General features: G+C 36.4%; 2 protein-coding genes across 6 annotated transcripts; one reads left to right on the top strand and one right to left on the bottom strand.

Annotated features, from left to right (window-relative positions):
* Nucleotides 1-5,573: 5,573 nt before the first annotated feature.
* On the top strand, nucleotides 5,574-16,208 carry LOC135156899 (high affinity copper uptake protein 1-like). 5 transcript variants are annotated; one of them, XR_010295952.1, is made up of 5 exons: nucleotides 5,574-5,723; nucleotides 7,761-7,836; nucleotides 8,778-8,946; nucleotides 10,563-12,133; nucleotides 12,335-16,208. XR_010295952.1 is itself a non-coding variant. In XM_064110691.1 (4 exons), exons 1-4 carry the CDS (start codon nucleotides 5,586-5,588, stop codon nucleotides 10,762-10,764), a joined length of 585 nt encoding a protein of 194 aa, XP_063966761.1. In that variant the 5' UTR covers nucleotides 5,574-5,585; the 3' UTR covers nucleotides 10,765-16,208. The 5 variants fall into 5 exon arrangements, 1 of the variants encoding a protein (XP_063966761.1); XR_010295954.1 differs by having other exon boundaries at nucleotides 12,393-16,208; XR_010295955.1 differs by having other exon boundaries at nucleotides 10,563-12,099; nucleotides 12,393-16,208.
* Nucleotides 16,209-19,890: 3,682 nt separating this feature from the next.
* On the bottom strand, nucleotides 19,891-27,873 carry LOC129277137 (development-specific protein LVN1.2-like). Its single transcript, XM_054913356.2, has 7 exons — nucleotides 27,504-27,873; nucleotides 26,980-27,084; nucleotides 25,957-26,114; nucleotides 25,321-25,411; nucleotides 23,364-23,558; nucleotides 21,912-22,003; nucleotides 19,891-20,565 (listed from the first exon to the last, which is right to left on the bottom strand). Exons 2-7 carry the CDS (start codon nucleotides 27,071-27,073, stop codon nucleotides 20,485-20,487), a joined length of 711 nt encoding a protein of 236 aa, XP_054769331.2. The 5' UTR covers nucleotides 27,074-27,084; nucleotides 27,504-27,873; the 3' UTR covers nucleotides 19,891-20,484.
* Nucleotides 27,874-27,967: the final 94 nt, after the last annotated feature.

Genomic DNA, 27,967 nt, shown 5'->3' on the forward strand with positions numbered 1-27,967 from the left:
TATGTTTTGTTGAAAGCAGTTTTGTGACTTAGCAAGCAAGCACGCAACCCCATTATTATTATGATATGTAGTCTGGATCGATTTATAGACGTTATGATATTCATGACACAGATTTAGGGAGCTGAAATGGTTCTTGAGGATTTGATATTTCATTAAATACAAAAGTAAAATTAATTTTAATTTGTCCATTTGGGGAAATTGCTTATATGTATGTGATGTCAAAAATTGAAATCTATAAAAATTAATAAAAAATCCCAATTTTGGTTTTTGCAAAGTATTCTTTAATAAAATACTTTTTTTTGGCTTCTAAAAGTCTGGATGGACTTTCCCCTGTGTTTGATGTGTCTGATTTTGTTTGAACTTTGACCCATCTGCTTCTCAGCTGTTTGGGGGAGAAAAATTATTTTTAGATCAACTCACACTTTGATTTCAACTGAGTAGCCTTCATCATCTACATACATAGTAATGATAAATTTAAGAGCATCAATGTTAAAATTTTAGGTTCAGAGTCAGCATAACAAGTAGTTATACACCCTCTTGACAATTAAATAAAAAAGTTGGTCTGGAGAAAAGTCTGGTATATACAGAAATTAATATACACTTTTCCGCTGCTTTATTATAGACTCCAAAGTCAGACCACTTTCCACAAACCATAGGTACAGCTGAATGATCACCTTTTGTTTTATACTGCTTTTGGTACAAAACAACCATGAGTCTTGATGACTCAAAAAGTAAGTTGACATCTGTTCGACCGGATGTTTTTATTCCATTCTACCAAAGGATACATACACCTACACAATATGAGCCAACATGAATAACATCTACACCTGTTGATAATGACTCCCCCCCCCCCCCCGAAAAAAAATAGTTGCCAAATAACATGTTAACTTTTTTATAGTAATCTTGGCATGTTATCACTATTTTGTACTAGTTGATTCGTAATTAATTAGACCTACATCCATTTACAATGCAATGCAGGATAAAGATTTCTATGCCAATAAACTACTATTGTTTTATTATGATAAACAACAGATAGATTGAATTGTATTACATGCATATTAAGACCCCGTTCTCATTATACATTTGAAAACTAGTTTACTGGAAACCAGTTGGAAAATCGTTTTGTTACTGTTCTCATCTGATCAGCCCAAAGTGGTTTTCAAAACCACTTCACATAAACTGGTCCTGTTGCTATGGGAACTTCTGGTAACCGAACTTCTCAGTGGGGTGACGTGTTTCGCGGAAAATTTGAAACGACAACGTAGACATTCTACGTACATTGTGTGGAGTAGCGTGCTCAAAATGTGTGAAGATCACTTCTTAAAGAACTGTCGTGTCCTCACGCTAAAACCAGTTTAACGTTGCAAAGCGATCTTGAAAACTACATCGCGAGGTGGTTTTCTGAACCGGTTTAGAAGATCGCTTCCAAGACCACTTCGACCATTCTCATTACACGTTACACTATAGTTTCCAGTAAACTAGTTTTAGGAAGATAATGAGAAACGGTGTCGAGATGCCCTTCTCCTGCTTCAAATAACTCAAAGCCCTTTCACACCGTTAAAAAAAAAAATCGTAATTTGTATGATGATTCCAGTGAAAAACAAGGCTAATGACGAATATTTAGCAATGTGAAACCAAACTAGAACATGATTAGTATCACCAACGCTAATATAATAAGTCGTCATGAATATTCATTAGGTGGACTGATGATGTCACATCCCCACTTTCCGTTTTCTTATGTTATTACATAAAATCATATTTTTCATTATTTCATACTCGTGTGAATAATATGTCTCCCTTATAATGAAATAAGTTGCAGCAATAAATATCTATTGCACTAAATCAGTTGTCAATCCAATTTTATAGTTCTTGGAGGAAAAAAATTGAATAAACCTAATTTCATATAATAAAATACAAAAGAACAAGTGGGGATGTGACATCATCAGCCCACCTAATATTCATGACGAATGTTTTCACAAAATATTGCTAAACTTTGAAATGCAATAACTTTGTTATTTGTTATCCGATTTTGATGAAATTTTCGGCGTTTTGCTCAGTGAATTCTACTCTATTTATTAAGTTATAAATGCTTTCAGCCCAGACCATCCCTTTAAGGGCACCTTTTCTGTTCCTTCAGCATATGGAGCGTTGTGGCCCAGTGGATTAGTCTTCTGACTTTGAAACAGGGTCATGGGTTCGAATCCCAGCCATGGCGTAATTACCTTCAAGAAATTTATCCACACTGTGCTGCACTCAACCCAGGTGAGGTATGGAACCCGGTAGGAAGAAAACCCTTAAATGCTTTGAACGCCCTAGCAGGGCCCGCTGGGAGAACAGTTTTTAGAACTGAAATGGATTCCCTTGGTATATATACCTATATTATTATTATTATTAATAATATTATTATGTGTCTAGAAGTATCCATGGCTGTATGCAACAGGCAAGGGTAGGGGCTCTTGCCCTCCCTCCAGTCCAAAATTTCAAAACAAATTGTTTGTTTAGAAAATATTTGCAAACTTCCACCTCAAGTTTGCCAATCAATTAGAAATTATTTTTTGTCTCATAGTCAGCTTGGTTAATTACTAGTTAATTTACTCCCTTGCTTTGACATGTTTTGTGTCAACTCTCTTCCCCCCCCCCCCCCGGGGAAAAATCTATAAAGAAATTGACACTTGTTACAATGCCTAGCTTCTTTGTACAATAATATCATTCTCCCTACACTATAGATCTTTCTGTGAAAGACTTGTACTAATTTATGTGCAAAATTTGTTAGAGTCATTCATCATTGGGTTGAAATGTGACTCCCCCAACGTGTATTCTGTGCACAGTAGAAAAGTTGGGAGATAAACACGTACAGTAGTATAAAAACACGCAAATCACAATTGCATGGTATCTTTTCTACCATGCCACATATGAACATGCACTGATCGTGTATGCCTACATGTACATCTGGAAATTAACTTGTTGATCTGTGCCCTTGTGAGAAAGTAGTTTAACAGGGTGCAGTTGGCTCGAACTTACTTCTTGTTCATCTTATTGTACGTAGTTAGTCACATGGAATGGAGTTTATACAATGAAATATCATTTCTACCTCCATGATATTAAAGAATTGATGATAAGACAAAAATGTCTCGGGTACATGAAGGCTGGTACTAGAGTGACTTCTGTTTGATCGCAGCCATCATATTCTAAACATGTTTAAAATGTTTATATTCACTTATTCATCCTGTAACTTGATCCTTATGATTGAGATTTCTAAGAACGAAATTTTAATGTGATTGTGCCAAGATTCGGTAACTAAAATTACCTTGGAAGAAAGATGGTGTGTACCTGTAAGTCTACATACATGTAATAGGCCTAGGCCTACATGTACATGTAACATGTAACTTCAATTAAATATTAAAGCTTTTGTATGTACATGTATGATGAAAATCATTGTTATAGGGAAATTTTGTGAATTGCTCTGCCAGGAATGGCATTTTTAAACCATTTTCTTTCCATATGATGGTCCAAGTTTGTACTCCACTCTGGAGGGTAAAGTTTGGTATGAACACACCCTTTCTATCTGTTCACATATATGTATAAGTGAAATGGGCATGTTCATACATGAACAAAATAATTCATCCGTAAAATGTACATGTACATTAAGCCCACTGTGTGACTCACAGTGTAAATGAATAGTAGGAGGAAGCAGGAAGAACAGATAAAACAAAACAAGAGGAAAGATTTTGGCTTAAACGGACACAATGACAATTCTAACGGACACAATGACAACTCTATTACACCATCAAACTGGCTTTTTATGGATACACAGAAGGTCAACACAGAAGTACTAAAAGAATTAGGCCCATTTACACTTTGTGGGGAAAATGTGACTTTTACCCGTTGACGACTGCAGGAAATAGGTTAACACTATAGATGCAAACTTTGGAATTTTACAGGATCACAAACTGAGCTGATTGAAAAGCACAAAGTTACATTGGAAATAGATAAAATGTACACGACTATGGGTCAGAGAGAAGTAAGCTAAACAATACATAGAATGTATAATGGCCTATCAAGTATCATGATCAATCTGAATGTACTTACGTAATAAACCCCTTTTTTGCAATAAAGGAAATCGGCTTTAATGGTTTGTGAAGTAGAACTGGTTTTGGGGCAAAACGTACAGGTATTCATGTAAATATAGATTTTTGTCTCGCCTGCATAGCAGAGCGAGACTATAGGCGCCGCTTTTCCGACGGCGACGGCGGCGGCGACCATGGTCAATGGTCATTTAAGGTCAATGGTCATTTAAGGTCAATGAACTTTGGCCGTGTTGGGGGTATTTGTTAAATTACCATCCTAACTCTGAAAGTTTATGGATCTACATGTAGTTCATAAAACTTGGACATAAGAGTAATCAAGTATCACTGAACATCCTGTACGAGTTTCAGGTCACATGACCATGGTCAAAGGTCATTAAAGGTCAATGAACTTTGGCCGTGATGGGGGTATTTGTTGAATTACCATCCTAACTCTGAAAGTTTATGGATCTAGTTCATAAAACTTGGGATATAAGAGTAATCAAGTATCACTAAACATCCCCTGTGAGTTTCAGGTCACAAAACCAAGTCAAAGGTCAGTTAAGGTCAATAAACTTAGGCCATGTTGGGGTAATTGTTGAAGTGCCATCATAACTTTGAAAGTTTATGGATAGAGTGAATGAAATGTGGACATGGGTGTAGTTGACAGTCTTAAGTCTCCATTCAAATGTCATTTATGGTCAATGAACGTGGTATTATTTCATTATATGAATTATGTTTTTGTGAATGATTATTTTATAGTAGTTTTCAAAGTTAGCACTGCTGCTATATTAAATTGCGTAATGCAGGCGAGACTGCCAGAGGCGTTCCACTTGTTTAAATATTTTATTGGGGTGGGGGTGGTTCAGTTTCATATTTTTTTAATGGAGTCTATTGAGTTTAGCATCAAAGACCAATAAAACATGATTTGTCATTTAATTGTAATTTCGAATTATTCAAACAAGAGCTTCAAATAAAATCACTTTTGTGTGTGTGTGAAAATGGAATGCCCTAGATTTTCATAGAAATCTTTTGACAGCAATTGTCTTTTTATGACCTTGCTCTAAAAGAAACAGAATCGTTATGAATCACTAGAACTACTTTTTCATTTTCACCAGTTGCACTTATTTTTCATTTTATATTTCAGATATTGTGTTTCCATGGTAATGGCATATCATGGCAACAAATATACAAAAAATTGAGCCAACTTCATGTACTTCCTCAGTTCATCCAATGTGCAAAAGATTGGTACAGGAGTTTGGCATGCAAATTGGTCTTGGCATGATGATGTGAAAGATACATTTTGGAGATAGGTCAGGTACTGTATTGCCATGGTAAAGACACATTTTAGCAATAAATGAGGGGAAACTCTTGGGAAGCCCTGTATTTCCTAGTTTTCGCCAATGACAATTGTAGGTAGAATTACCCATGAAGTCCTTTGTGTGTGGTGTGCACACCAAAGTATTGTTGTCCAAAGACATAATTGTGTTAACTTTTTTTTTTATCCAGACGACTGATGAGATGATGACCGGAGGGCACGGTCATCACACGATGCCTGGCGAAATGACCCATGAAATGACCGGTCATCACCACCCGACAGATATGACCGGAATGACACATCCTCATGATGGACATCCAACTGACCACACCATGCACATGGTATAAAAATTTTTGTATTTCTCTCACTTTGCAAAGCAATGTCAATAGGGAGATGCAGAACGCTTTCAAGAACATAGAAAATGTATTGTCAAATGTCATTCATTATAAAGAGCTGCCAAGAAGTCTTTGTCGAAAATTGGTGAATCAAAACAGCAGTTTCCTCCTGGAGTCCCGGACCCTGGACAAATAACATATTTGCAATTTTGAGTCATCTCCAAAACTTATCCACCAATTTTCGACAAAGACCTCCAAGCTGTCTTTTATCATGTGTTGGACGGTTTCAGTACATTTACTATGTTCTTAAACTTGTTCTATATCGCATGAGAGAACACCCTATTAACATGAAGAAAAACCTTGAAAACTCACTATAATTGCAATCAATTTTTCCACAGTAGTTTCCATTTTTAATTATGAAAAGGCAATGAACTTTTTTTCCATGAAGCAGTGTAATCACAATAGTCAGTCACTCGGGTTTCAAATCCGTTTAAGTCCCCGACTTTGGGGATGGCCAGATTGACCTTGCATTCATAGAGATTGCCATTACCCGCCTCCCTCGCTCTGTTCAAGGCCTTAACGCAACCAGCCTACTCTCCACAGCTTCTTTCATGTCTTTGTCGGTTGCCCCTTCTCCTCTGACCAGGCACCTACATGTATAACTATATCGCCTTTCTCAAAACATCAGTATCCAAGCGTCACAGCTAATTAAAAAATCTTAGGATCTGAGACTTGTGACACAAAATGTAGCAATCGATCTTGCAGTTGATTTGTAAGCTGGATGGAACATAATTGAGAATTTCAATAGTAATAATGATAATTTGCATGAAATTTAATTTATTGGAACATCATTATTTACACCTGCCAGTGATATATGTAACATTTACAGTGCGCCTATGTTTCTACATGTAAGTGCTGCATACTATTCCCCGGGGCTTTAGCACAGCTTCCCTGATCAGGTGCTTAAGCATTCAAGGAATTCCTTCCTACTGGGTACCCATGTACTACACATGGGTGGAGAGTGGCAAACTTAAGTAAAACCCTTGTCAAAGGATGCAAGTGCCATGGTGGGATTTGAACCTCGGATGAATCTTGTGGTTCATATTCCCTGTGACACAGCTTAGTGCTTAATTATAGGGCTGATTTTTATGCTAGGGGCTGACATACTTTGATGTTTTATAACATGATGTTCAATAAGTCATTTTATCATTTAATCTTTAATAAAATTGAATTTAAGATTTGCCATTATTTCGGTGAAACAGTTCTATGCATGGCTCCATGAATATTCAATGAGCGAACTAATGATTTCATATCCCCACTTGTTCTTTTGTATTTTATTATTGTGTTTATTCAAACTTTGTCAAAAACTAAAAAAAAACTTGGATCGACAACTCACAACTAATATAAAGCATTATATTAACTGCTGTAACTTATTTTACGATAAGGGTGACATGTTACAATGGACAAGGGTTACAATGGAAAACACTCCGTCCCTTGGATAGGACGTTAAATGGAGGCCCCGTGTAGAGGAGAGTCACCACCTTTGCATGTTAAGAACCAACTGCACTATTCGTATAAGAGTAGGGGGAAACCCCGGTGTAGTGGTCCACCTGCATTCCCCCAATCAGTTATATCGGGAGGAGAGACCTGCGGGTCATAGTGATACAGTTCGCTTTTCGCCTCCCAGGCACAGGTGACGCCAAACAAATAATAATAATAATGTACCTTACACAAATTGTGAAAATATGAAATAATTAAGATTTCATGTGATAACGTAAGAAAATAGAAAGTGGGGACAAGACGTCATCAGCCCATCTAATGATTATTCATGATGACGTCTTTTTTCACAAATTGAAGCTAAACTTAAAGTACATGTAACTTTGTTATTACCTGGTAGTTTTTTAATGAAATTTTCAGCATTTTGCTCAGTGAATTGTACTCTGAGTCCGAGACAATTTTCTGTCGCCGCATATCCCCATGGCACTGTTTCTGAATGTTTTGTGCCATAATTTACAAAATCATCTTGTTTTGTTTCTCCTACAGATGATGCAGATGACCTTTTATCTCTCAACGAAGGTGACTATCCTCTTTGAGCAGTGGTCAGTGGACAGTGTTGGGGGTGAGTCAGTGTCATCTGTATTGTTCTTGATCAGACCGGTTTGAAAACACCTTCATGTATATAGGGATGCATGTGAACATTGATACATTTATGTTTCTGTAATCCATGTATCATATCTCATGATGGGATCATCGATGTTGCGGGGGAGGGGAAGAGGGGGGGGGACACGGTGCATCCTTTTAAGCCTGGCTCTCACTGTTGCATTTTGGGCTTGAGTGTGAAGACTAAACGCAGCCAAAGTCAACACAACGAAATGAAACAAGCTAATAGGTCGATGTAATAGCAACCAAATATTGTGCTGCGTAGTATGTATTGAGCGCTATGTATTGCTTTTTTCGCTAATGCATTGCTAGCAGTACGCAACTTCAAATGCAAAGGTGTGAGCCAGGCTTTCCTTAGGACTGCACAATATGGCATAAATATCATTGAAACATGGAAAATTAAATCAAAATTAGTACCAGTAGAAAAATATGAAGTGTTCATTGTCATAAAGCAGTGGTATATTTAATCACAGCCCTTGACCTAGTTTACTAAAAAAGGATTTTTAAAATGTGTTGATTCCCTCCTTATTTATTGAGACTTGACGTCAAAGGTAGAAATACAGGTCATAATGTTTCAGTTTATATATAGAAATCAATCAATATTCCATCCCATTCTCATAAAAAACAAAAATTGGTGATTATTATTTCCTTTTAGCAATATGTAATAGCATATATTATAGAGGATAACGATGCCCATATATCTTATCGAGGCACAATACTTTTGCATACATGTATGTGTGTCAACTTTTTTTTGTCTTCGAGTTTGGTCCCGTAAAAGGTTGAAAAAAATATTGGGCCAAATCAAGAATGTGGTTATTTTGCACAAAATTCTTAGCTTTTATCATTACATAATTCATTGGTTTAACCCCCTTCCTCATTCCCTTATAACACTTTGCGTAGGTCTTGTTGGGTCATGCATTGCCGTGTTCTTCATGGCTATGTTCTATGAGGGGTTAAAGGTCGGCCGTGAGCTGCTCCTTCGTCGCTCCGTGGTCAATGTCCGATACCATTCGCAACAGATTTCCAAGGGCAGTGAGACATTCTTGACAGAAACCCACAGCGCAGGAGAGTAAGTATCTACCGACCTTTGCCTGTAATAACCCATTGACTGCCAGAACTGGGTGGGCTCTGTACAAATCCTATGGGGATTACAGAATTGAGTAGTAAACAGGTTTACCCATTGTTTACTGGAACCGGATGGTTCCTTTTCCTAGCCTATGGTTATCACAGAATTCATAATTCCTGTTGTCTGTTGGAAACCGGATGTGGATGACAGATTTCAGTATTCAACAGATTAACCCGTTGCCTTCTGGATCTGGGTAGTCCCTGTATAAAGCCTATGGGAATTGCAGAATTCAGTTGTCAACGGGTCTACACCATTTTGTACTTGAACCAGATGGTCCCCGTGCAAAGCTATGGGGATTACAGAATTCAGCAGTGATTGGGTTAACACACTGCCAACCCGCACTAGTTCGTCACTGTACAAAGCCTATGAGAAGTACAGAACTGGGTTACTAGTTTGCAAGTTAACCCACTGTCTACTGGACCCGTGAGGTCCCTTAAACAATCTAGGAGTATTACAGAATTCGGTAGTTACTGGCCTGGAATCATGAGTTAATGAATCAGTGAATTTGAATTGAATAGTCACCATTGGTGAAGGTGGATGAAACAAAGTTGTAGGATTAATAAAGAAACACATAGGGTATTGTTTTGTTTATATTATGTCACAATCAGCTAATAATTATCTACTGATATACATCCAGGGAGTTCACCAATACCTACAGTATTCTATGTACATGTAGGGCCTCCGTCCTTCATTCATTTTTAAAGCACTTTGCAAGTGAAAACAAATGATCAGTACATGTACTTCCTCATGGAGTAGCTTAAAGATAAATTCCAGTTGTGGGAACGATCTCAAAATGACTTTTTACAGAATTTAATATAATGATCACCAAAGTGTCTGTTTGTATGAATAAAAAATGTGTGCCAAAGGATTCTGGAAGAAATTGTGTAATTGCTGAGAAATAAGCAAAATAAGCGCGGATTCGGTCACTTCCGTCTGGTCTTTATTCCAGCAATAATAATACACTGTCCCACGTGTACTTATCTGTGTTGGCGATCTTCAGTGTGATCGTTTTTTAGCTAGATATTCTGATTTCACAAAGTTCAGTTTATGTAACTGTACCAGATCTAGATCCACGAATACGATGATATATCAATACTTTACCTTGGTCTTACAGACTTTCTCACGAAATCAGCGTTTTACTGCAACTACGTTCATTTAGCTTTAATAATATGGGTGGAAGGTCTGAAAGGGAGAGTGAAAAAAATCAATAGAAGCTTATTGTGGGACAAAACCCAGGAAGTTGTGTTCATTGTTTGGAACTGTTAGTCATAGAGCTATTGTGAATTAAGAGCTTGTCCCCAAAACAATAGGGCCAGGTCCAATGTCACTCCCTTTTCCTTTTCTCTTTATTGTGTGGGCTTTTTTGTCAGATTGTCAAGGACCTAGTATCAATGGAAAGCAAAGACAGTTATTTGCCCTGGTGGGTGTTTCGTTGCTAAAGCGATGCAAGCCATGGTGACTGATGGGGCAATGCACATTCTACACCAAGAGTTTCATGCATGTTAGTATGTAGTACTATACTATGGTAATCGTCTTTTGTTACTGACTTTCTCTTTCAGAGCCCACATTCTGAGCTGGGGACATGTCATCCAAACCCTCCTCCACATCGTTCAGGTTACCCTCAGCTACTTCCTCATGCTTATCTTTATGACCTACAATGGCTATCTCTGCATCGCTGTCGTCCTGGGCGCCGGTGCCGGCTACTTTGTCTTCGGTTGGAAGAAGGCCATTGTCGTTGACATCAACGAGCACTGCCATTGATCACAGCCGTGGTCATTGGTAAGGGGAGATGGATATATTGGTGCCTGCCGTTTGAAATGAGAATTCTTGAAAATCTATTTTAACTTGATATTGATTTTAAACTGCACTATGCTATTTACCCTAGTTTTCTAGAGTCTGTAAAAATATGTTGATATTTTAACACAAAAGAATCGCTTGTTAAAGACTTCAGGCATATCTTTCTTTTTTTCTTTTTCATTACGTCAGCAGTGATAAAGAATGAAAATATGAAGAAAGTGTCTTCTATTACTCTTTTTATTATAGGAGCAATTTTTTCCAGTGAAATTTGAAAAAAAGGATACTTTCAGTCACAACCAAATATTCCAATTTACTCCCATGATAAACGAAAACTGTCTAGAACATGATAATGGTTTGGAATTATAATCTTACACCCTAATTATCATTAAGAATCAGTAAAAAATTAATATGACAATTGAAATTGTAATAACAATATTTGCAATTCACTAAAGGAATCTGGATGTGTGAAAATTTAAAATATAAAAATTATAGTTTTTAAACCATCAGATGGGTAACAGTTGCTTCTTGAAATGTTGATTCAATAAAAATTCATGACAGCATCTACCTGATGCAAATACGTTGTCCTTCACAATACGTGGTATAGGTCAGTCAATTATCCATTTACCTAACCATGTTTTGCGTAAGTGCAGTGGTCAAGGGATCTTAGATGCCTTACTACACACATCAAAAGTCTTAGCTTCAAAACCCTACAATTGCATCATGTGCCCCTTACCAAGGCATTTTATCCTTGTTCTTTCACTTATTTCAGATGGTGAAGTTAAAGAACGGCCCCAGATACAAATAATCATACATTATCCGATTGATACACGTCTATATAAAAAATTTCAAAAAACAGACACTTTTCAACCATTATCCAAGTATCCAAGTGAATTAATCACTTTCCATCTAAAGTATCTTTCTAAAGATTTCAAAAATGGTATATGTTCATTGGTCTTTGATATACATATTTTTTTTTGCACTGAAATGTCAACTCAAGCATGCAGCTCGACTACATATTATTTTAGTGAGTGTTTTGTAGTGCTGGAGCTGTAAAGGAAACCGTTTTAATGATATAATTTGTAGTATTTCCCTACTTGTGAATATTCTCCTGCGCCTATTTTATCGTAAAAATAGATACATTTTTGATGGGGTGTTTCACAAAGTGAATTGTGACTGAATGTCCGTAGGGTAGTTATTACGCAATCTCATTGATTAATATGGAGTATCACTTGTCCTCTGAGCTTGATGATTTGGCCAATGCAGTGATGCAACCTGAAAGTTTGAGATCACTAATGCCTTGTAGATCCTCCCATTGGCAATGCGACCAAGATCTGTGATGTCACACACGTACAACTCCCTCATTACTTTAGTACTTATTTCACTTATATTCTCACTTTTATAGAGTCTATCACAAGGTGAGGTGTTCTCTTTATGAGAGGACAAGTACAGAGGTTTCATAACATTATATCATTGATGAATCGTTTGTCATATGATTAGAATGAGCAAAAAGAGATGTTTTGGGGTATATTTTCAGTGTCCAAAAGGGGAGAGTTGTTCATCTGTGACATAGATCTTGGTCGCATTGCCAATAGGAGGATCTCCATAGCATTAGTGATCTCGGCATTAGTGATCTCGACGTTCTAATGCTCATAACTCTTCTATTGCTAGTCCTATTTTACACTCAAACTTTTGTTGATCTTATTCTTTGATTTTTCTGCTTTCACAAAAGCTAACTTGCTCCAAGAGTTTCATTCTCCTTTAAGTGTGATTTTCAGTCTTAAATCTTTGTGAAACACCCCCACAGAAATTGTTAAGTTTTCCAAAGATTTTATACCCTAAAACTTTACAGGCATGTGCTTATTTCCCACCCTTGATATCTGATATGATATGTGTGCTGATTTTTATCATTTTATGACTGACTTGATATATTACAACAGAGGAATTTAAATTATGTATTATTTTGCCCTGAAATGAAATGAAAGAGTGATTGTCGTAGTTTACGTGGATGTAAGTTTTTCAGTACCACGGTATATTGAAAAACTGTCATCTGTTTGCCTGTTTGGTGAATTTTAATATTTTGTATGATTTATGTTTACATGAATAGTGTAATTGATGACATTTTATGTTTTTATGATTTTGATAGTTTATGTGCTAATATTTTTAGAATCTTAAGTACTTTTAAGAGCAAAAAAATGAAAAATATGCTATGATGTTGTTAGGATGAGATCATATTTGCCTTAAAAGAACAAATTTTATGATTATTTGATTAATGCTAGCATAAGAAATATTGATCATGATTTGTTCATGATTTCAACATCCTCACATTCTGAAACGTTTTAAATTCTTCAGCCTAGCTCATCAAAGAAAAGTATTTTTACATTATTGTAATATCAATATTTTTCTCCCATGTCATATACTGTAAATGTTTTTTTAATTATTAGTCAACAATTCTGGATATATATCTTTGATTCTGTAATAGATATATTTAATATTGTTATAATGATCACTTTACCTTAAAAATAATTTTGTGGATAATAAATTTGTACAACCAGCTTATATCCAATGAGATTTCTTGATTCTCAAACTGCAGTAACAAAAATCATGAAAGTTGTCACTTTAGGAGATTTAACATTCCAGTAACTCTGTATGTGACCTCCCTATATACATGTACATCTGTTCTATTTTTCTCATGAATACGCTTATCCAATACTTTGCTTGTAAATATTCATTGCAAGTCGGATGTATTTTTGAAGGGATTTTAATAAGTTTTTTTGGTCCGTCGATCTGTCCATCAAATGATCAGAGAAGCACATGATGACAAGCTGAAAGATATGTGGTCTTAGAAGAGACTAAATTGGATGTTAAAGACTGAAGATATGGGAAAGAGATAAAAGAAAATACTTTTTAGTTAAGCATCCGTAGACATCGGGAAATGTTACTGAAAGATTTTTGTAACTACACCTTATGTATTGAAATTCTCATGTTGGCATGGATTTATTATTTCTGACGACACAGAGAGCAATATTTTTCTTCAAATAAACTCAAAAGTAAACTTTCTCTACATTGCAGAGAAGATATGACCATTTATTATGAGTTTATGAGTGACCGAGTGGTGTATATTATAAATCTTATTTTGGCGGGGGGGGCATTGGGGTCACGTCCTGGCAACCAAAAGGGGTTCCAACAAAAGCCAACAAGTATGTAATAAGAAGGTAGACAGACTTAGACATCAGTTGATTTCAGACATTGGAAGGGATTTATACTTGAGAATTTGCCACAGGACTCTACTTTACTTTACTTACATGTATGCTTCTGGCTGTATCAAGAACTGCTCCTGTCATCACACAATATCGGTATGTCAGACATATAGGTATATTTTAATATATAGTATATTACATGTACAGTAAGTATTATGCATATTATCACAATGCTACATTATATATGAATGTATGTAGATATAGAAATGATAGTTCTCTTTTTAATGTCAGTACCCATGCAGAGGGGATGATGTTGTACTGAGTCCTTATTATGATACAAACATATTTTTAATTACTTTTAGTACTTAAGTACGATGAGTTGGAATTGAATACACATTTGTCTTCCCTTCTTTTTTTGAAGGATCTATTGTTACTTCCAACAGGGAGATAAAACACAATTGTGTAAATTTTACCTCTGCAAAATCAGCCATTGTGCAAACTTGATAGCATAAAAACTTGTGTCATGCAAATCAATCATTATGGGATTTTTTTCAATCTTACAGGGGAGAGGTCGGGATTTGTCATTATCATGAGTTGATGCACAGATTTAGATACAGAGTGCCCACTGGAAATGTAAAAGAAAGATATTTTGGCGTTGATTAAACAAAATTATTTGCTCTCAAATAAAATATTATCTGCGACCCGAAAAGGGATAAAATTAATTCTTTGGATGTGTACTTTATTTAGGTAAGGGAAGCAAAGAAAGCAAAAATATTTTGATTTTTTTTTAATCTATCAGTACTTAAAATTGCTTGAGTAAGATATTAGTTTCAATTGATTTGCAGAGATTGTATTGTCTGGGAGTGCATTGTTGATGAAGCAATCTTGTGGTAATTTGGTAGTAGGTAGTTTAGGGTAGAAAATGAGTTATATTCAAGCTTTCAATTTTTATGTTAACCATACAGGGCCTTGTAGCACAAAACTTAGCGTTTGATCGTAGGGCTGGCTTTTAAGATTGATTATTATCATTGTAATGGTCAAGCGTACAGGTACGATCGGTCGCTAAGCTCCGTGTAACAGGCCTCTGGTGTACTGACAATGCCAGTTCTATGAATACATTGTATCTTTAGGGTAATCTATGCATGACAATATACTTGCCCTAGATATAGAGTTGTATTAGCTTATTAATCATTGCGAAGAATTCTGATAATGAATTTCAAGATATTGTTGATGGTGGTTTTTTTTCTTTCTTATTCTTCACTAGATACTGTCCATTTCTGTTCAAAATGGACCTTTCTAGTGGAATGCAGAGGTAATACGTCTATATCATGACTAGCCTTCATAACAGGAACTTTGTTACAAAAGTGACTTTTAATGTAAACAAATAAAATGTCAATGCCATTTGCATTGTAAACATTTTAACCTTGTAATTTAACATTGTTCTTTCCAAGGGGTGGATCCAGCATTTCAGAAGGGGGGCAGAGATTATGACAACACAAAATGGGTCATTATATTATTAAGATCTCTCACCTTCATTTTTCTCTCTCCGAATAGACAACAAGGGTCTTGTTTAAAAAGGAACCATACATTCGTTCTCACTCCTGAAGGGTCACTTGCTGGGGCACAACATAACGTTCTGTATTCTTTGTGAAATGGAGTAGATGAAATTAGGAGCATATACCCTCTGCCCCCCTGCCTTCTCCTCTGGACTGGTGCCTGTGTGCACATGGTATTCTACATCATCTTATTTAAAACTGTATTAGTATTATTGTAGTATTATGCATCTTCTAAGCCTGATCTGGCCCATGCTGTGTTATGAATAGCATCCAATTAGAATGTATGTACAACTTAAGTTAATTGACCACTTTTACTCCTTTTTTTCTCCTCCAAAATCCTTTATATTTCTGACATGCGAAACTAACATGACATATTATAGTCTGAGCATGATTCCATGCATAAATACTAAGCTATTGGAAATGACCCAAAGATAATTTCTGATATTAAGTACTCAGTATCATGTGTAGTGTCCAATGTATTACCTGAGATAGTATAGTATGATATACTGTATGATATGAGAGAACCATACCCAAGATATTTTTATAACATTTGATGGAAAATGTTGTATATGTATTTGTAAAATTAATTGCCCTTTCTGCTTTTCTTGTCCTGGTAGAATTATAAAATAAATTACAACCTTAGCAGGTAAATAAATATGTTTTCCATTCTTTAGAAGAATTTATTTGTTGTTTACATGCAACCATAAATATATACAGTGGTGCTCAAAAGTAAGTCAACTCAACCAGAAAATGAACATATTCAAAGTGTTTAAGATCTGCTGTTTTTAGATATATAATTGTGAAGTCGGGTGATAAAATGTTACATTCAATAAAGTTGGTTTCTTTGGGCTCGCCGAACATTGTAGTGCTGTTGTCTACATTCAACACTGCATTTTGTGGTGGGGTTCACTAACTTTTGAGCATAACTGTACATACACCCATAGTACTGTAGTCCCAGGCCCCGTCTTACAAAGAGTTACGATTGATCCGATCATTCTCAAGTATATGGAAATCCAACAACGTCACAATTTTTTCTTTTAGAAATTTGTTTGATGTCTTTTGAAAACAAAATGAAGCATATTGAATTGTCAAGAAAACAGATAATGTATGGATATATATAATTTCTAGTAATTATTTTGAACAAACATGTATTTTAGATGTTGACGTTGCTGGCTTTCCATAGTTGCGATCGATTGCAACTCTTTGTAACGGGCCCCCGGACTCGCCGAACGGACTGTAGTATGTATGATTGTCTCTTATCATGCATGTCGGTAGTATTTATATTTATGTATGCTTGTATGTGTGCTTGTGTTTATATTAATTTTGACAAATTCTTTAAAAAAAAGAAATAAAGAGGATATGGAGATGAAGAGAAAATGTGAAATACTGAGGTTGGAAAAGATGAAAAGTAGGGGAATAACAGTGAGGTTATGGATGAGATCATCGGCGGGGGGTTGGGGAATAGAAAAGAGAATTAAGATCATTATAAGGTCAAATGTTGACGGATTACATGAACTGAATATGATGAAGACAAAAATAATAAAGAAAAGTATCGTTTTGTCAGACCCACGTACCATACTTCCCCCAGAGATGGTTCAATATTATCAAGTCTGGTATAAAATACCGTACTATTCTCACTTTTCTTTTCGGCATAATTTATATTCATTTCTCGGCAATATCTATTTGTTTTTCTTATTCTATAATCTCCATGTTCACTCTAATATATATTGGGCGGCGCCATGCAGGGCAAGGTGACCCAAATGTACGGGGGGGGGGGGACATGACCAAGGTCCCTCTTTTGATATAGGGGGTCCATCATTTTTCCTATTTTCATTTTATTCCCCTGTCTTTTTCAGTGGCCGCCAAACGGTGGGAGGACTGGGTGGCTTCAGCCCACCCCCCCCCCCCCATTTTTGACCAAAATCTTGTACAAAAACGTCTTGAAAATAAACCATCTGATTGTGATTTTTTTGCACGGTTAGCCCCCCTCACTTTTGGCTCGGCCCCCCCCCCCCCTACCACACACACACACACACGCTTTCAAAACCGTTAATTTTCCTCGGCCCTTGTATTTATTTTCCTAATTTTTTCTCTAATTTCTTCCCTACTTCTTCTTCCTATGAAGAATCATAGGAAGCAGTTGCGCCGCCTGTCCAAATCTATTTAGTGCCACCCCTGAATATATACATAGAGTACAATTTAATTCTGCTTGTGATTGCAACGACAGAGTTATCTCTATATTTTCGTTCCCAAAGTTTATCTTGGACCTGACAATACTTTCCTGTTCCATCGCGTAGAGGGAAGCAGAGAGGTTTGGAGACGCCGTCACATCAAACATTTTCATTTGGATCGATATCAAAATTTGATAATGTGTCCATTCTGAAGGCTAGATAATGATAATACAAAAATGATAAAGACACATTTCCTCTGTATGAGTTATACCAACATTTTATGGAGATTGCATTCAGGAGTTTATTGCCAAGAAGAGCCTCATGCTTTTCTTTTAATGCCCAACTTCAGCATTGCTTCAAAACCCAGTATGCTGTTCTTTTTCTTTTTGCCCAGGGTCAATTCTTCCCAGCCAATAATTTTTCATCAACATTGCGCCCTTATCACAAAGCCCATTTTCATTTCGAGGTTTATATAGAATACTGGGTTATAAAATTTATTTGATTGATCAGATCTATAATCAACCAAATTATCTTTAAAATAAGCGTGGAACATAAAGTGATATTGCGGAGGCCGCGGAACCGGTGGGGGGGGGGGGGGGGGGGCTTCAGCCCCACCTTTTTTTTTTCAATAAACGAATACAACATGAAAATTACCATCTATTTGCAGGGGGGGGGGTTAGCACGTTCAGTACCCCCCACACACGCTTTCAAAACAGTTCTGCGGCTCAAGTATTGTTGGATTTTAAATGGACGTACAAATGCCAAACAACTTTAGGAGGACTAAATTCGTAGAATGATATTGAAACCGCCCGAAAAATGAATGAATAAAAATGCTAGTACAAACATTTTCTCATTCGGCAATTGAGCTAAGAAATGAAATTCATTGAAGATGCTGTACACTTTATTTTCAAACCTTATCGAACGCCATTCTGGTTTTTGAGGCGTATATAATATTTAATGTAGAAAAGTTGTCTCCCGGGAGACATTTCAAGACATGTATAATGACTACGTTGAACTATATACAATTATTATTATTATAATCATGATAATATAATTTTGAAGAAATTGTTTATAATAATGATAACAATTAAAACTTACCCTTCAGCTTTATCATCATCATCATCATCATCATCATCATCTTCATCATCATCATCATCACCACCACCATCATCATCGTCGTCGTCATCATCATCATCATCATCACCACCACCTCCTCCACCACCACCACCACAACAACAATCTCCAGGGTTGTCCACATCAATCCTCTTTCATCATAAGTATTTATTAATGGAATTGCATTCTGCTTATAATGGGGAATTTCAACCCTGATGAGAAGTTCGTTGAAATGAAAGCAAAAAAAAAATCATATCAATTAATGTTTGATAAAAAGCTTCTTCTCAGCCAATCAGATTCAAGGAAAGTTGTCAGATCTGACAACTAATCAGACAATAATGTTGATAAAACGCTCCCAGGAAGTATCTCGACAATGATCCATCAAAAAAAAAAATTAAGCATTCAATTTCATTATCATGTACATTTAAAGTGGTACTTCAGACTGAAAACGATTTCACCGAGCATAAAGCTGATAATTTCATCAAAATCTTTTAAAAAGAACACATATAACGAAGTTATTGACTTTCAAATTTTAGCAATATTTTGTGAAAACAACAGTTATGCACGTCGTCATGTATAGGGATTATAAGTAGGCTGATAGGGATACGTTATGTCCCAACTTTCCCTTTTCTTACGTTCTTACATGAAATCATAATTATTTCATTAAAAAGGATTAAATCAATAGAATGTGAAATAAAACAATAAAACACACTAAACTGGATGTATTTCGAATCAATCACAATGCTCTAATTCATGTTGATATATGATATATATATGTATATACGACCCCATCATGCCCATGGTCGTGCCTGGTATCCATCCACTCGTCAATGCAAGTGCCCCCCCCCCCCGAGGAGGGCACATATGAGTAATTCCAACTTCCATTCCCTCACGTGTAACATCACAGCTCATCAATATCAAAATCATTTAAACTCAATTATTATGCTTGATTTTTTAATATGTGCATTAATATGATCACTACATGTTCTTATTATTTGATATAAAATATACAGATATATGACTTAACGAAAAACAGATAAGTCGGGGAAGAGATTTCATTGTGAAAATTGATCATTTATTAATTCATACCATTGATTTCAAAATTTAACAGCAATGCAGCAGAACAAGTGACGATCAGCTTGGTTTTTTTACCAACAATAAGAGAGGGTATCACTACCATGATTGCAATCATGTAGTATTGTCTTCAAATTGTTGATGAATATCATCGTGGTGTAACCTTTATTTAGAGCGATACACTAATACATTATCAGCCTCTAAAATTAGTACTGTAAAACAGCTCTTATACCCAAGTGAGATAAATTTCCTGTCATTATATTTTACTTACATATGAATTGTTTTCAAATAAAATGATAAAAACATATTGCGTATCAATTTGGCTATATATGCCTACCTATAACTAAATGGACTTAAAATAAAAAGTGAACAAAATTTTGAAGTTGACAACCTTGAAGTATTAAACTATAGTCCCGTTTCATAAAGTCTTTATATAAGAACAAATGCACGATTTCTGTAATAAATTTACTACAAGCCAATCAGATTGAATGATTTCAATTGCTTTGAACTGTTAATGCAAATGTGCTCTTATAACAAGTTTTTTTTATGAAACGGCCACCATAGTGTGGTATCTTAGAAGAAAGTTGGCAGGTGGAACGCCTTGAGATTGAAATCTGGTAGAGCTCGAGAAAAGCGTGGCGACACACTGTTACCCTGTGGAACAGCAAATGAGAAAGGAGCGGGGGGGGGGGGATAGGATGGGATTGAGGAAAATAAGTGGGTGGGGCATGATAAGAGAACGGGTTAATAAATGGCGGCAAAAGTCGAGAAAGGTTAATGCACGGTGGTGTAAAGGGGAGGGGGGAGAGGGAGGTATAGATACCAGGATCCGATAATGGATAGAGGGAGGAGGTAGGGGAAAGAGAATATAGATAGAGAAAAACAGAAAGAGAAAGAAAGGGGGAAAAGGGGGGATAGGTGGCATGGAGGAGGAATGAAATGAGGAGAGAAATATAATAAAATGTGAACGGTATTTTACAATCCGATTTTGATTGCCTGCCTTATTAAAGCCTTTCTATCTGACATTACTTTCATACACCGTTAGTATACATCTCCCATTTCATACATCTCACATTTCCACAGATACCTTTCTTCTATCTAAATTATATTTTATAATTTGACTACCATATTTTGTATATATATTTATATGTCAATTATCATTGATGTTTTGTATCATTAATATGAATTTGTTATAATGTATGAAAAATGATTTGTATCAATATTTATGTCCTTTCTCTTGGAAATAAATCTGAATCTGAAAGTATAGGGTGTAAACAGAAGGACATGTGGATTCGAGTGAATGGCCAGCCACGTGTTAAAATACACTGGAGTTTTAAAGTTTTAACTAGAATCAAATGTGTCAACCCAATTTGGTGTTTAACGAATACCACTGTGCGGTTCATTGTTGTGAAAAAATTGGTGTGATCGTGTAATAATACACAAGGTGGATTATTAAAAACACCACAGTTTAACACAATTGTTTTTCCACTTGAGTTTTAACTAACAACCAAATGTGTTATACTAACACAATTAGTTGTTTGAAACAAATACCTTGAATCGAACACTGATGCTAAAGTTTTGTTGTTGGACCGTAATATTATGGAGTCTACCCCCAACTCCCTGGCAATATACCCCTGGGGCCCGTCTTACAAAGAGTTGCGATTGATCCGATCAATTGCAACTATGGAGAGCCAGCAAAGTCAACATAATTTTGAAATGCATGTTTGTTAAAAAAATGTCTAGATATGAATGTATATCCATTAAGTCATTGATTTCTTGACAATTTGGTGTGTTTTCCTTTGTTTTCAAAGGACATTTTGCAAATTTCCTTTAGAAAAAATTATGGCACTGATGGATTTCCATAGAGTTACAATTGATTGGATCAATCGTAACTCTTTGTAAGACGGGGCCCAGTTGGTGCATTTAAATAACCAGTTTATTAATAACACCGAAATTTTCCCAGTGTATGACTATGGTGTAAACATGGATAAGACACTTACCCTCTGGCATGAGTCCGGGAGTGTAAACCAAGCATCTGGGTTAGGGATACCAACAGTCATGTTTACTACACCCGATGTGCTTATGAACGGAACTGATACAAAAAGAACAACATATTACATAAACAATCACGTGTTTTCATTTAGACATACCTGTATTCGTACAGGATAACGACATTTCAGATACTTTGAGGAAAGAAATTGTTTGATATATTGACTAAATACTAGAAGGTGTTTTCAGGACAAGTATTAGAAATGTAAAGAAGACACTAAACATCCTTTAAGGTTTAAAATAAATTGACAAAGATTTTATCAAGGAAAAGCGAGATCGAAAAGTTACCAAAAGCTAAAAATCATTGTCCAATAAAATATAATTTAATCTATTTCTTGACTATTTTCTGCGCAGATTAGGAACAAAACTTCCAAATAACATAATTGAAAAGAAAATTGATAAACATAAACAAAACATAAAGTTGTCATGAACCGCAAGAACTGGACTAAAACAGGGTTCGGTCCTTGCTGTTCATGTTGACTTTAGCGTGAGAAGGGGGCAGCAACAGTCACAATATTTTGAGAAATAAAGAACATACTTGTCGAAAAGTCGAGTTTTGGACGTCAGGACCAAACATGATACATGAAACATATATTTTGTGGTGTACAGAAAAGCCTCTACATCGGTATTTTATATTATATGTATTGTTTTTGTATCGGGATATTGTTCTTCTTACTTTGATACCCCCCCCCCCTCTCGGATATCAGGGCTCCGTAACACAAAGGCATTTCAAGCAATCGCTAAATGTCAGTGACCAATCAACACAGTAAAACAAAATAGCACATTGTTTAAGCCTGTCACTCTAACAATTGTAATTGGTCTCCATAATTTTTTTTTGGAAGAAAAACACACTTTAGTGACATTTTTCAACTATGTTGCAGTCACCCCTGCAAGCAGTAATTTACCGAAAATGTGCTAGTCTGGTTAAAAGAGGATTATTATTTCCAAAAAGATTTTTAAACCCGGGTTTAACCCAGAACTAGGCTATCAGAATACCAAAATAATTAAACTACACTTGGACCAGAGGTAAGGTTTAGAGGTGGTTTAGTTAAACCAGGGTTAACTTTAGACTAGGGTTAAATTAAACCTGCTATCAGAATACGGGCCAAGGTGTTTAAACTTTTTTGTAATTGTTTAAACTTTTTAAACTACTTACTTAAAAGTTTAAACAGTTGTTTAAAATTTTTTAATAATAGTTGTTAGAGTGATGGGCTTAAACAACGGGAAAGAATCTGCTTAAAATCTTAAGCAACGTTTTTACAGTGAAGATCATAGTTACACGCACGCTTTATTTGTTCAAAACTCATACCACGAACCAATCAGAGTTGTTCATTTATCATTTGCAATTCATGGGAAACTTGTGTGTAAAGGGGGTCAGAATTTACAGTAAAGGATCGACTCACTTGTTGAATTTATATCAGGGACAAACACCTCCCCAACGAGTGCGACGGTGAGTGGATAGCAGTTCTCGTGGACGACGGTAGCATATGCCCTGGCGTCTTGAGGCACATGGGGATAGTGGATTCCGTAAGAATAAGAATCCGCTACAAGACCATTATTGCCTCCAAAAGTCATCTGCGCTTTGAACTCGGCATCATCTGAATGATACAACAAAATGGAAAACAAAAAACGTTAGCAGGATTGAAAATATTGAGAATATTACAGGGGTCACGGAACCGGGGGGGGGGGGGGGGGGCTTCAGCCCCCCACTTTTTTCCAAAACCATGTACAAAACGCAAAAATGACCAAACGATTGTAATTTTTTGCATGGTCAGCGCCCCCACTTTTGGCTCAGCCCCCCCCCAACTTTGAAAACCGTTCCGCGGCCCCAGTATTGGTAGGTTATGAAACAAGTTAGAAGGACTCGGGAGGGTAAATAATTATTGGACATCAATGATTATAGAGGGCGCGCGACTCCTCTTCGTATGTAGAGGTCTCACATTCCACTGTGTGTTAAAATGGCACTTAAAGGAGAATGGAATTCTTGGAGCAAGTTAGCTTTTGTGAAAGCAGAAAAATCAAAGAATAAGATCAACAAAAGTTTGAGTAAAATAGGACTAGCAATAGAAGAGTTATGAGCATTTGAATGTCGAGATCACTAATGCTATGGAGATCCTCTCATTGGCAATGCGACCAAGATCTATGATGTCACAGATGAACAACTCTCCCCTTTTGGACACTGAAAATATACCCCAAAACATCTCTTTTTGCTCATTCTAATCATATGACAAACGATTCATCAATGATATAATGTTGTGAAACCTCTGTACTTGTCCTCTCATAAAGAGAACACCTCACCTTGTGATAGACTCTATAAAAGTGAGAATATAAGTGAAATAAGTACTGAAGTAATGAGGGAGTTGTACGTGTGTGACATCACAGATCTTGGTCGCATTGTCAATGGGAGGATCTACATGGCATTAGTGATCTCAATATTCAAATGCTCATAACTTCCTTATTATTCATTCAATCTTCCTCAAACTTTCAACAATATGTTTCTTTTATTTTCCTCTTTGATATGGATTCAGCTGGTTTCAAGGGTCTCATTCTCCTTTAAGAAAAATTCATAAAAAATAAATGTGAAATTAGAGGGTCGAATGTTTACTACCTTTGGATAGGATATATATCTGACATTCCATATCTGACCAGAGAAGGGTATCGTAGCCAGCTCATTTTAAAAATAAATCGCCATTTATGAAGATAACTATGATGGGATCAAATTCATCAACTGAAACAGTAAAATAGCCCAAATTCTTCCGCCAGTCAAAAAATAGTTCCAAATCATTGATATATCTTCCCAATTTGGGCAAAGGAAGTTCAGTAGTTACCATTTCTAGAATCAGTATTAGATTTGAATCATATTCATACACTTTTGTCAATCAGCAATATCAAATTTAAAAAATTCGAATGGGTTGGGTCGAACGAATATCTTTAGCCCTCCTGATGTAATTAGGCTCATGGCACCTAGAGGAGTACCTACGTGTCCGCAGGCGCCATACATGCCAGAGAGGTGGGTTAAAGTAATTAGGCACAGACCTAAGTAAAAGGTGTCTACACTCTACAGTAGAAGTCTGAGTGAAAGAGAGAGAGAGAGAGAGGGGGGGGGGGGAGAAGGGGGAGGGAGGGGGAAGGCGGGGGGGGGGGGGGGCAACCCAACTGTGATCAGAGTTCTTTTTTTTTTAAGAATAACATTGCGGCACACAGAAGAGGTGTGTTCTTTGAACCCTTTGTACATTCTTACAAAAGAAGCCATAACAAAAGTAAGACTCGGTTTTATAGCCAAATCTTTATATTCACTAATTCACTGGGGATTGATATTCAACTTGAAAGAGTAAAACAGTAAATGTAAATATTACTTACCCGGAATGCAATTATTTGGTGCCGGCTGCGTGATCGGCTGCTTCGTACATTTCTCTGTCTTGCCCTCGTACTGTATCACCCATTGTACTTGCTAATAAATAAATAAAAAGATCTTGCTCACACTCTAAATAAAGGTTTACCCAATGTTGGGTAAAATGGGAACATGCTTGTTGGTTGGGTAAAAAGATATATTTTGTAAATTTTACGCAATGTTGCGTTGAAATAACCCAATATGGGGTAAAAAATACCCAGCAAACATGCATGTTCCCTTTTTACCCAATATTGGGTAAAATTTTACTCAGTGTTTTTAGAGTGCAAAATACATGCTTATAATGAACATGATGACGTTGCAGTTGATGACGATGATGACAATGTAAGCAATGGCGTATACAATGACCCCCCCCCCCCCAAAAAAAAAAAAAGGGACGGGCAAAAATGGCGTATCGGGCAAAATTTGTTTTAAAAAATGAAGAAATAGAGCGAAGCGAGTAAAAAATATATATTTTTTTGGCAAAAAAATATTGTTTCCTTTTCTTCCTTTTTCTTGGTCGTGATTTTTTTTTGCGGGGGGGGGGGGGACATGGACCCCCAACGTTTTCACGGCCAAACTGGTATGTATATTGATGTCATTCTCACCTCAGTATAATTTTGGATAATGCGCATTGACTGCGAGGACTGACTAGAGTCTAAGTTCAGATAGTAGCCATAGTCTCCATTGCGAAAATCGAAAGCTCCGTAGGCGTAGGTGATATAGGCTGCGGGCTGTCCACCAAGTTCTAAGCCGTTCGTGGCACCTTTGTAAGTAAATCATTTCAAAATGGTGTATTAACCGGGGCACTCCGAGATGAAAATGATGTTTGGATAAATAGAGCAAAATTCAGCGTGCAAAACGCTGTAAATTTTCATCCCAATCTGATTAAGATCAATAAAGTTATTGTTTATCAATGTTCGTCAATAATTCGTGAAAACATTTACATCATGCCCTTATAAATTATATGCATTTGATGGGCAGATGATGTCACGTTTCCACTTTTGCTTTTTATCATCCTTTCAAATAAAATGATAATAATTTATTTTTATACTGTGTGGAAAAAAAAACATGTTTCCCTTATGACAAAATAACTTTCAGCCAAGGCCCTAGGAATTATTTTTTTACTGGGGGCGCTGATGTACATTTGAAAAGCAAAAAAAATAAAAATAAAAAACAGTTTTTCGCTTAAAAAATGGAGGTAAAATTTCTACCGATTAATCTTATAAGTCCCCCCCCCCAAAAAAAAGGAGGTTTTGCTACAAAATGGAGGTTAAATTGGTCCTGAGAAATTTGATTTGAACACTGAATGTTTAAGCCCCATGTTATCTCAATCAACAGCCACTGCAAGCGCGAAGCGCGAGTGATATTTTGATTTTTTTTTTAATGACCTGAAAGATTTGTGTTAGATAAAATATGCTGAGGGAGCTAACGGTGACTGGAAGAGAAAATTTTCAGAATTTCAAGAGTGAAAATGCTGTTCTGGAGCACCTTACAGCTCGAGTAGGATGATAATGACAGAATTTACAATACATTCCCCCCGTTTTTCAAAATATCTGGGGAGGGACAAGTGGGGGGGGGGGGGGATGCCTCCTCCCCTTGGTGCCGCCACTGATGAAATGTGTACTCACCTACTCCTGCAATGACCTGATCAGGTCCACAACACTTAGGTGCCCCCGCAGACACGGCCAGTATCAGGGCTCCGAGGGTCACAAGTCTTAGCATGTTGGAGAGTTCTAGGAATAAAAAGTTAAATTACTTCTCAAATCATCATATAGACATTGTTATCTCAAGGGAAATCAAAGAATAGAAAATATAGCTTTAATGCTTTGCAGAAAGAATGTAATGTAATGTAAGAAGAAAGTTGGGGGGGGGGGGGTTCAAGACTACAATCACTTATGTATTAGTTTGATATTTCAACTGAGATTTCAAATGCTATGGAATGGATCCTCAAATTATAATACGCCCTGGCCCCCAGCTCCTCTGACACCAAACAGGATTTTCCTTTCCCTGCCCTCTCCTTCTCTCTCTTGCTCTGTTCTTTCTTTTACACTATCATGCTATCTCCATCAATAACCGTATTCTGTCAAGTTCTAAGATAATATGTATGATAAAAAATGCTTCGAAGAGGAATTGAAATGAGATTAGTACTTACGATATAAGGTTTACTGCCTCTGTTATATATGTTCCTTCCAGAACGACCTCCTATATTACACTAGACCTATCTCCTAAAAGAGTTGAATGTAAATCGAAAAAGACCGAATAAATAATATGGTCCAACGATGGCGAGCCAAGAGGTGAAAAAGCCACAATTTTTGAATTCTCAGGGTCCGGTTTCACGAAACCTTGGTTGGTTCAGGACAGTTCACCGACGCCATGCCTTTGATTGTGAGACAATGTTCAAGGCATGTCAGAGGAGAACTATACGATGATCCCGTGAAACGTTCCTTCGCATGTTCGCTTCTAAACTGAAACTAGGGATCAAAGTCTGCATGTATTGTTGACCTAATATTTATTGAAATATCACGTGAAGTGAAATATCACGTGAAGTGACACAAGTGTTCTTTATTAATTTTGTTTGCCTGGTATCACGCGACATTGAGGCATTCTCTATAGAAA

This window comes from Lytechinus pictus, chromosome 15 (genome assembly GCF_037042905.1).
Source record: "Lytechinus pictus isolate F3 Inbred chromosome 15, Lp3.0, whole genome shotgun sequence".
Classification (NCBI taxonomy): Eukaryota; Metazoa; Echinodermata; class Echinoidea; order Temnopleuroida; family Toxopneustidae; genus Lytechinus; species Lytechinus pictus.

Bases quoted from the DNA above. Each gene is read 5' to 3' on its own strand.
- LOC135156899 (XM_064110691.1), top strand. From the start codon at position 5,586: ATGATGACCGGAGGGCACGGTCATCACACGATGCCTGGCGAAATGACC. The intron at 5,724-7,760 runs GTATAAAAATTT...TTTCTCCTACAG, and splicing joins CTGACCACACCATGCACATG to ATGATGCAGATGACCTTTTA. The intron at 7,837-8,777 runs GTGAGTCAGTGT...CACTTTGCGTAG, and splicing joins GTCAGTGGACAGTGTTGGGG to GTCTTGTTGGGTCATGCATT.
- LOC129277137 (XM_054913356.2), bottom strand. From the start codon at position 27,073: ATGCTAAGACTTGTGACCCTCGGAGCCCTGATACTGGCCGTGTCTGCG. The intron at 26,115-26,979 runs GTGAGTACACAT...TTACTTACAAAG, and splicing joins TCAGGTCATTGCAGGAGTAG to GTGCCACGAACGGCTTAGAA. The intron at 22,004-23,363 runs GTGAGTCGATCC...TTTTTGTATCAG, and splicing joins CCCTGATATAAATTCAACAA to TTCCGTTCATAAGCACATCG.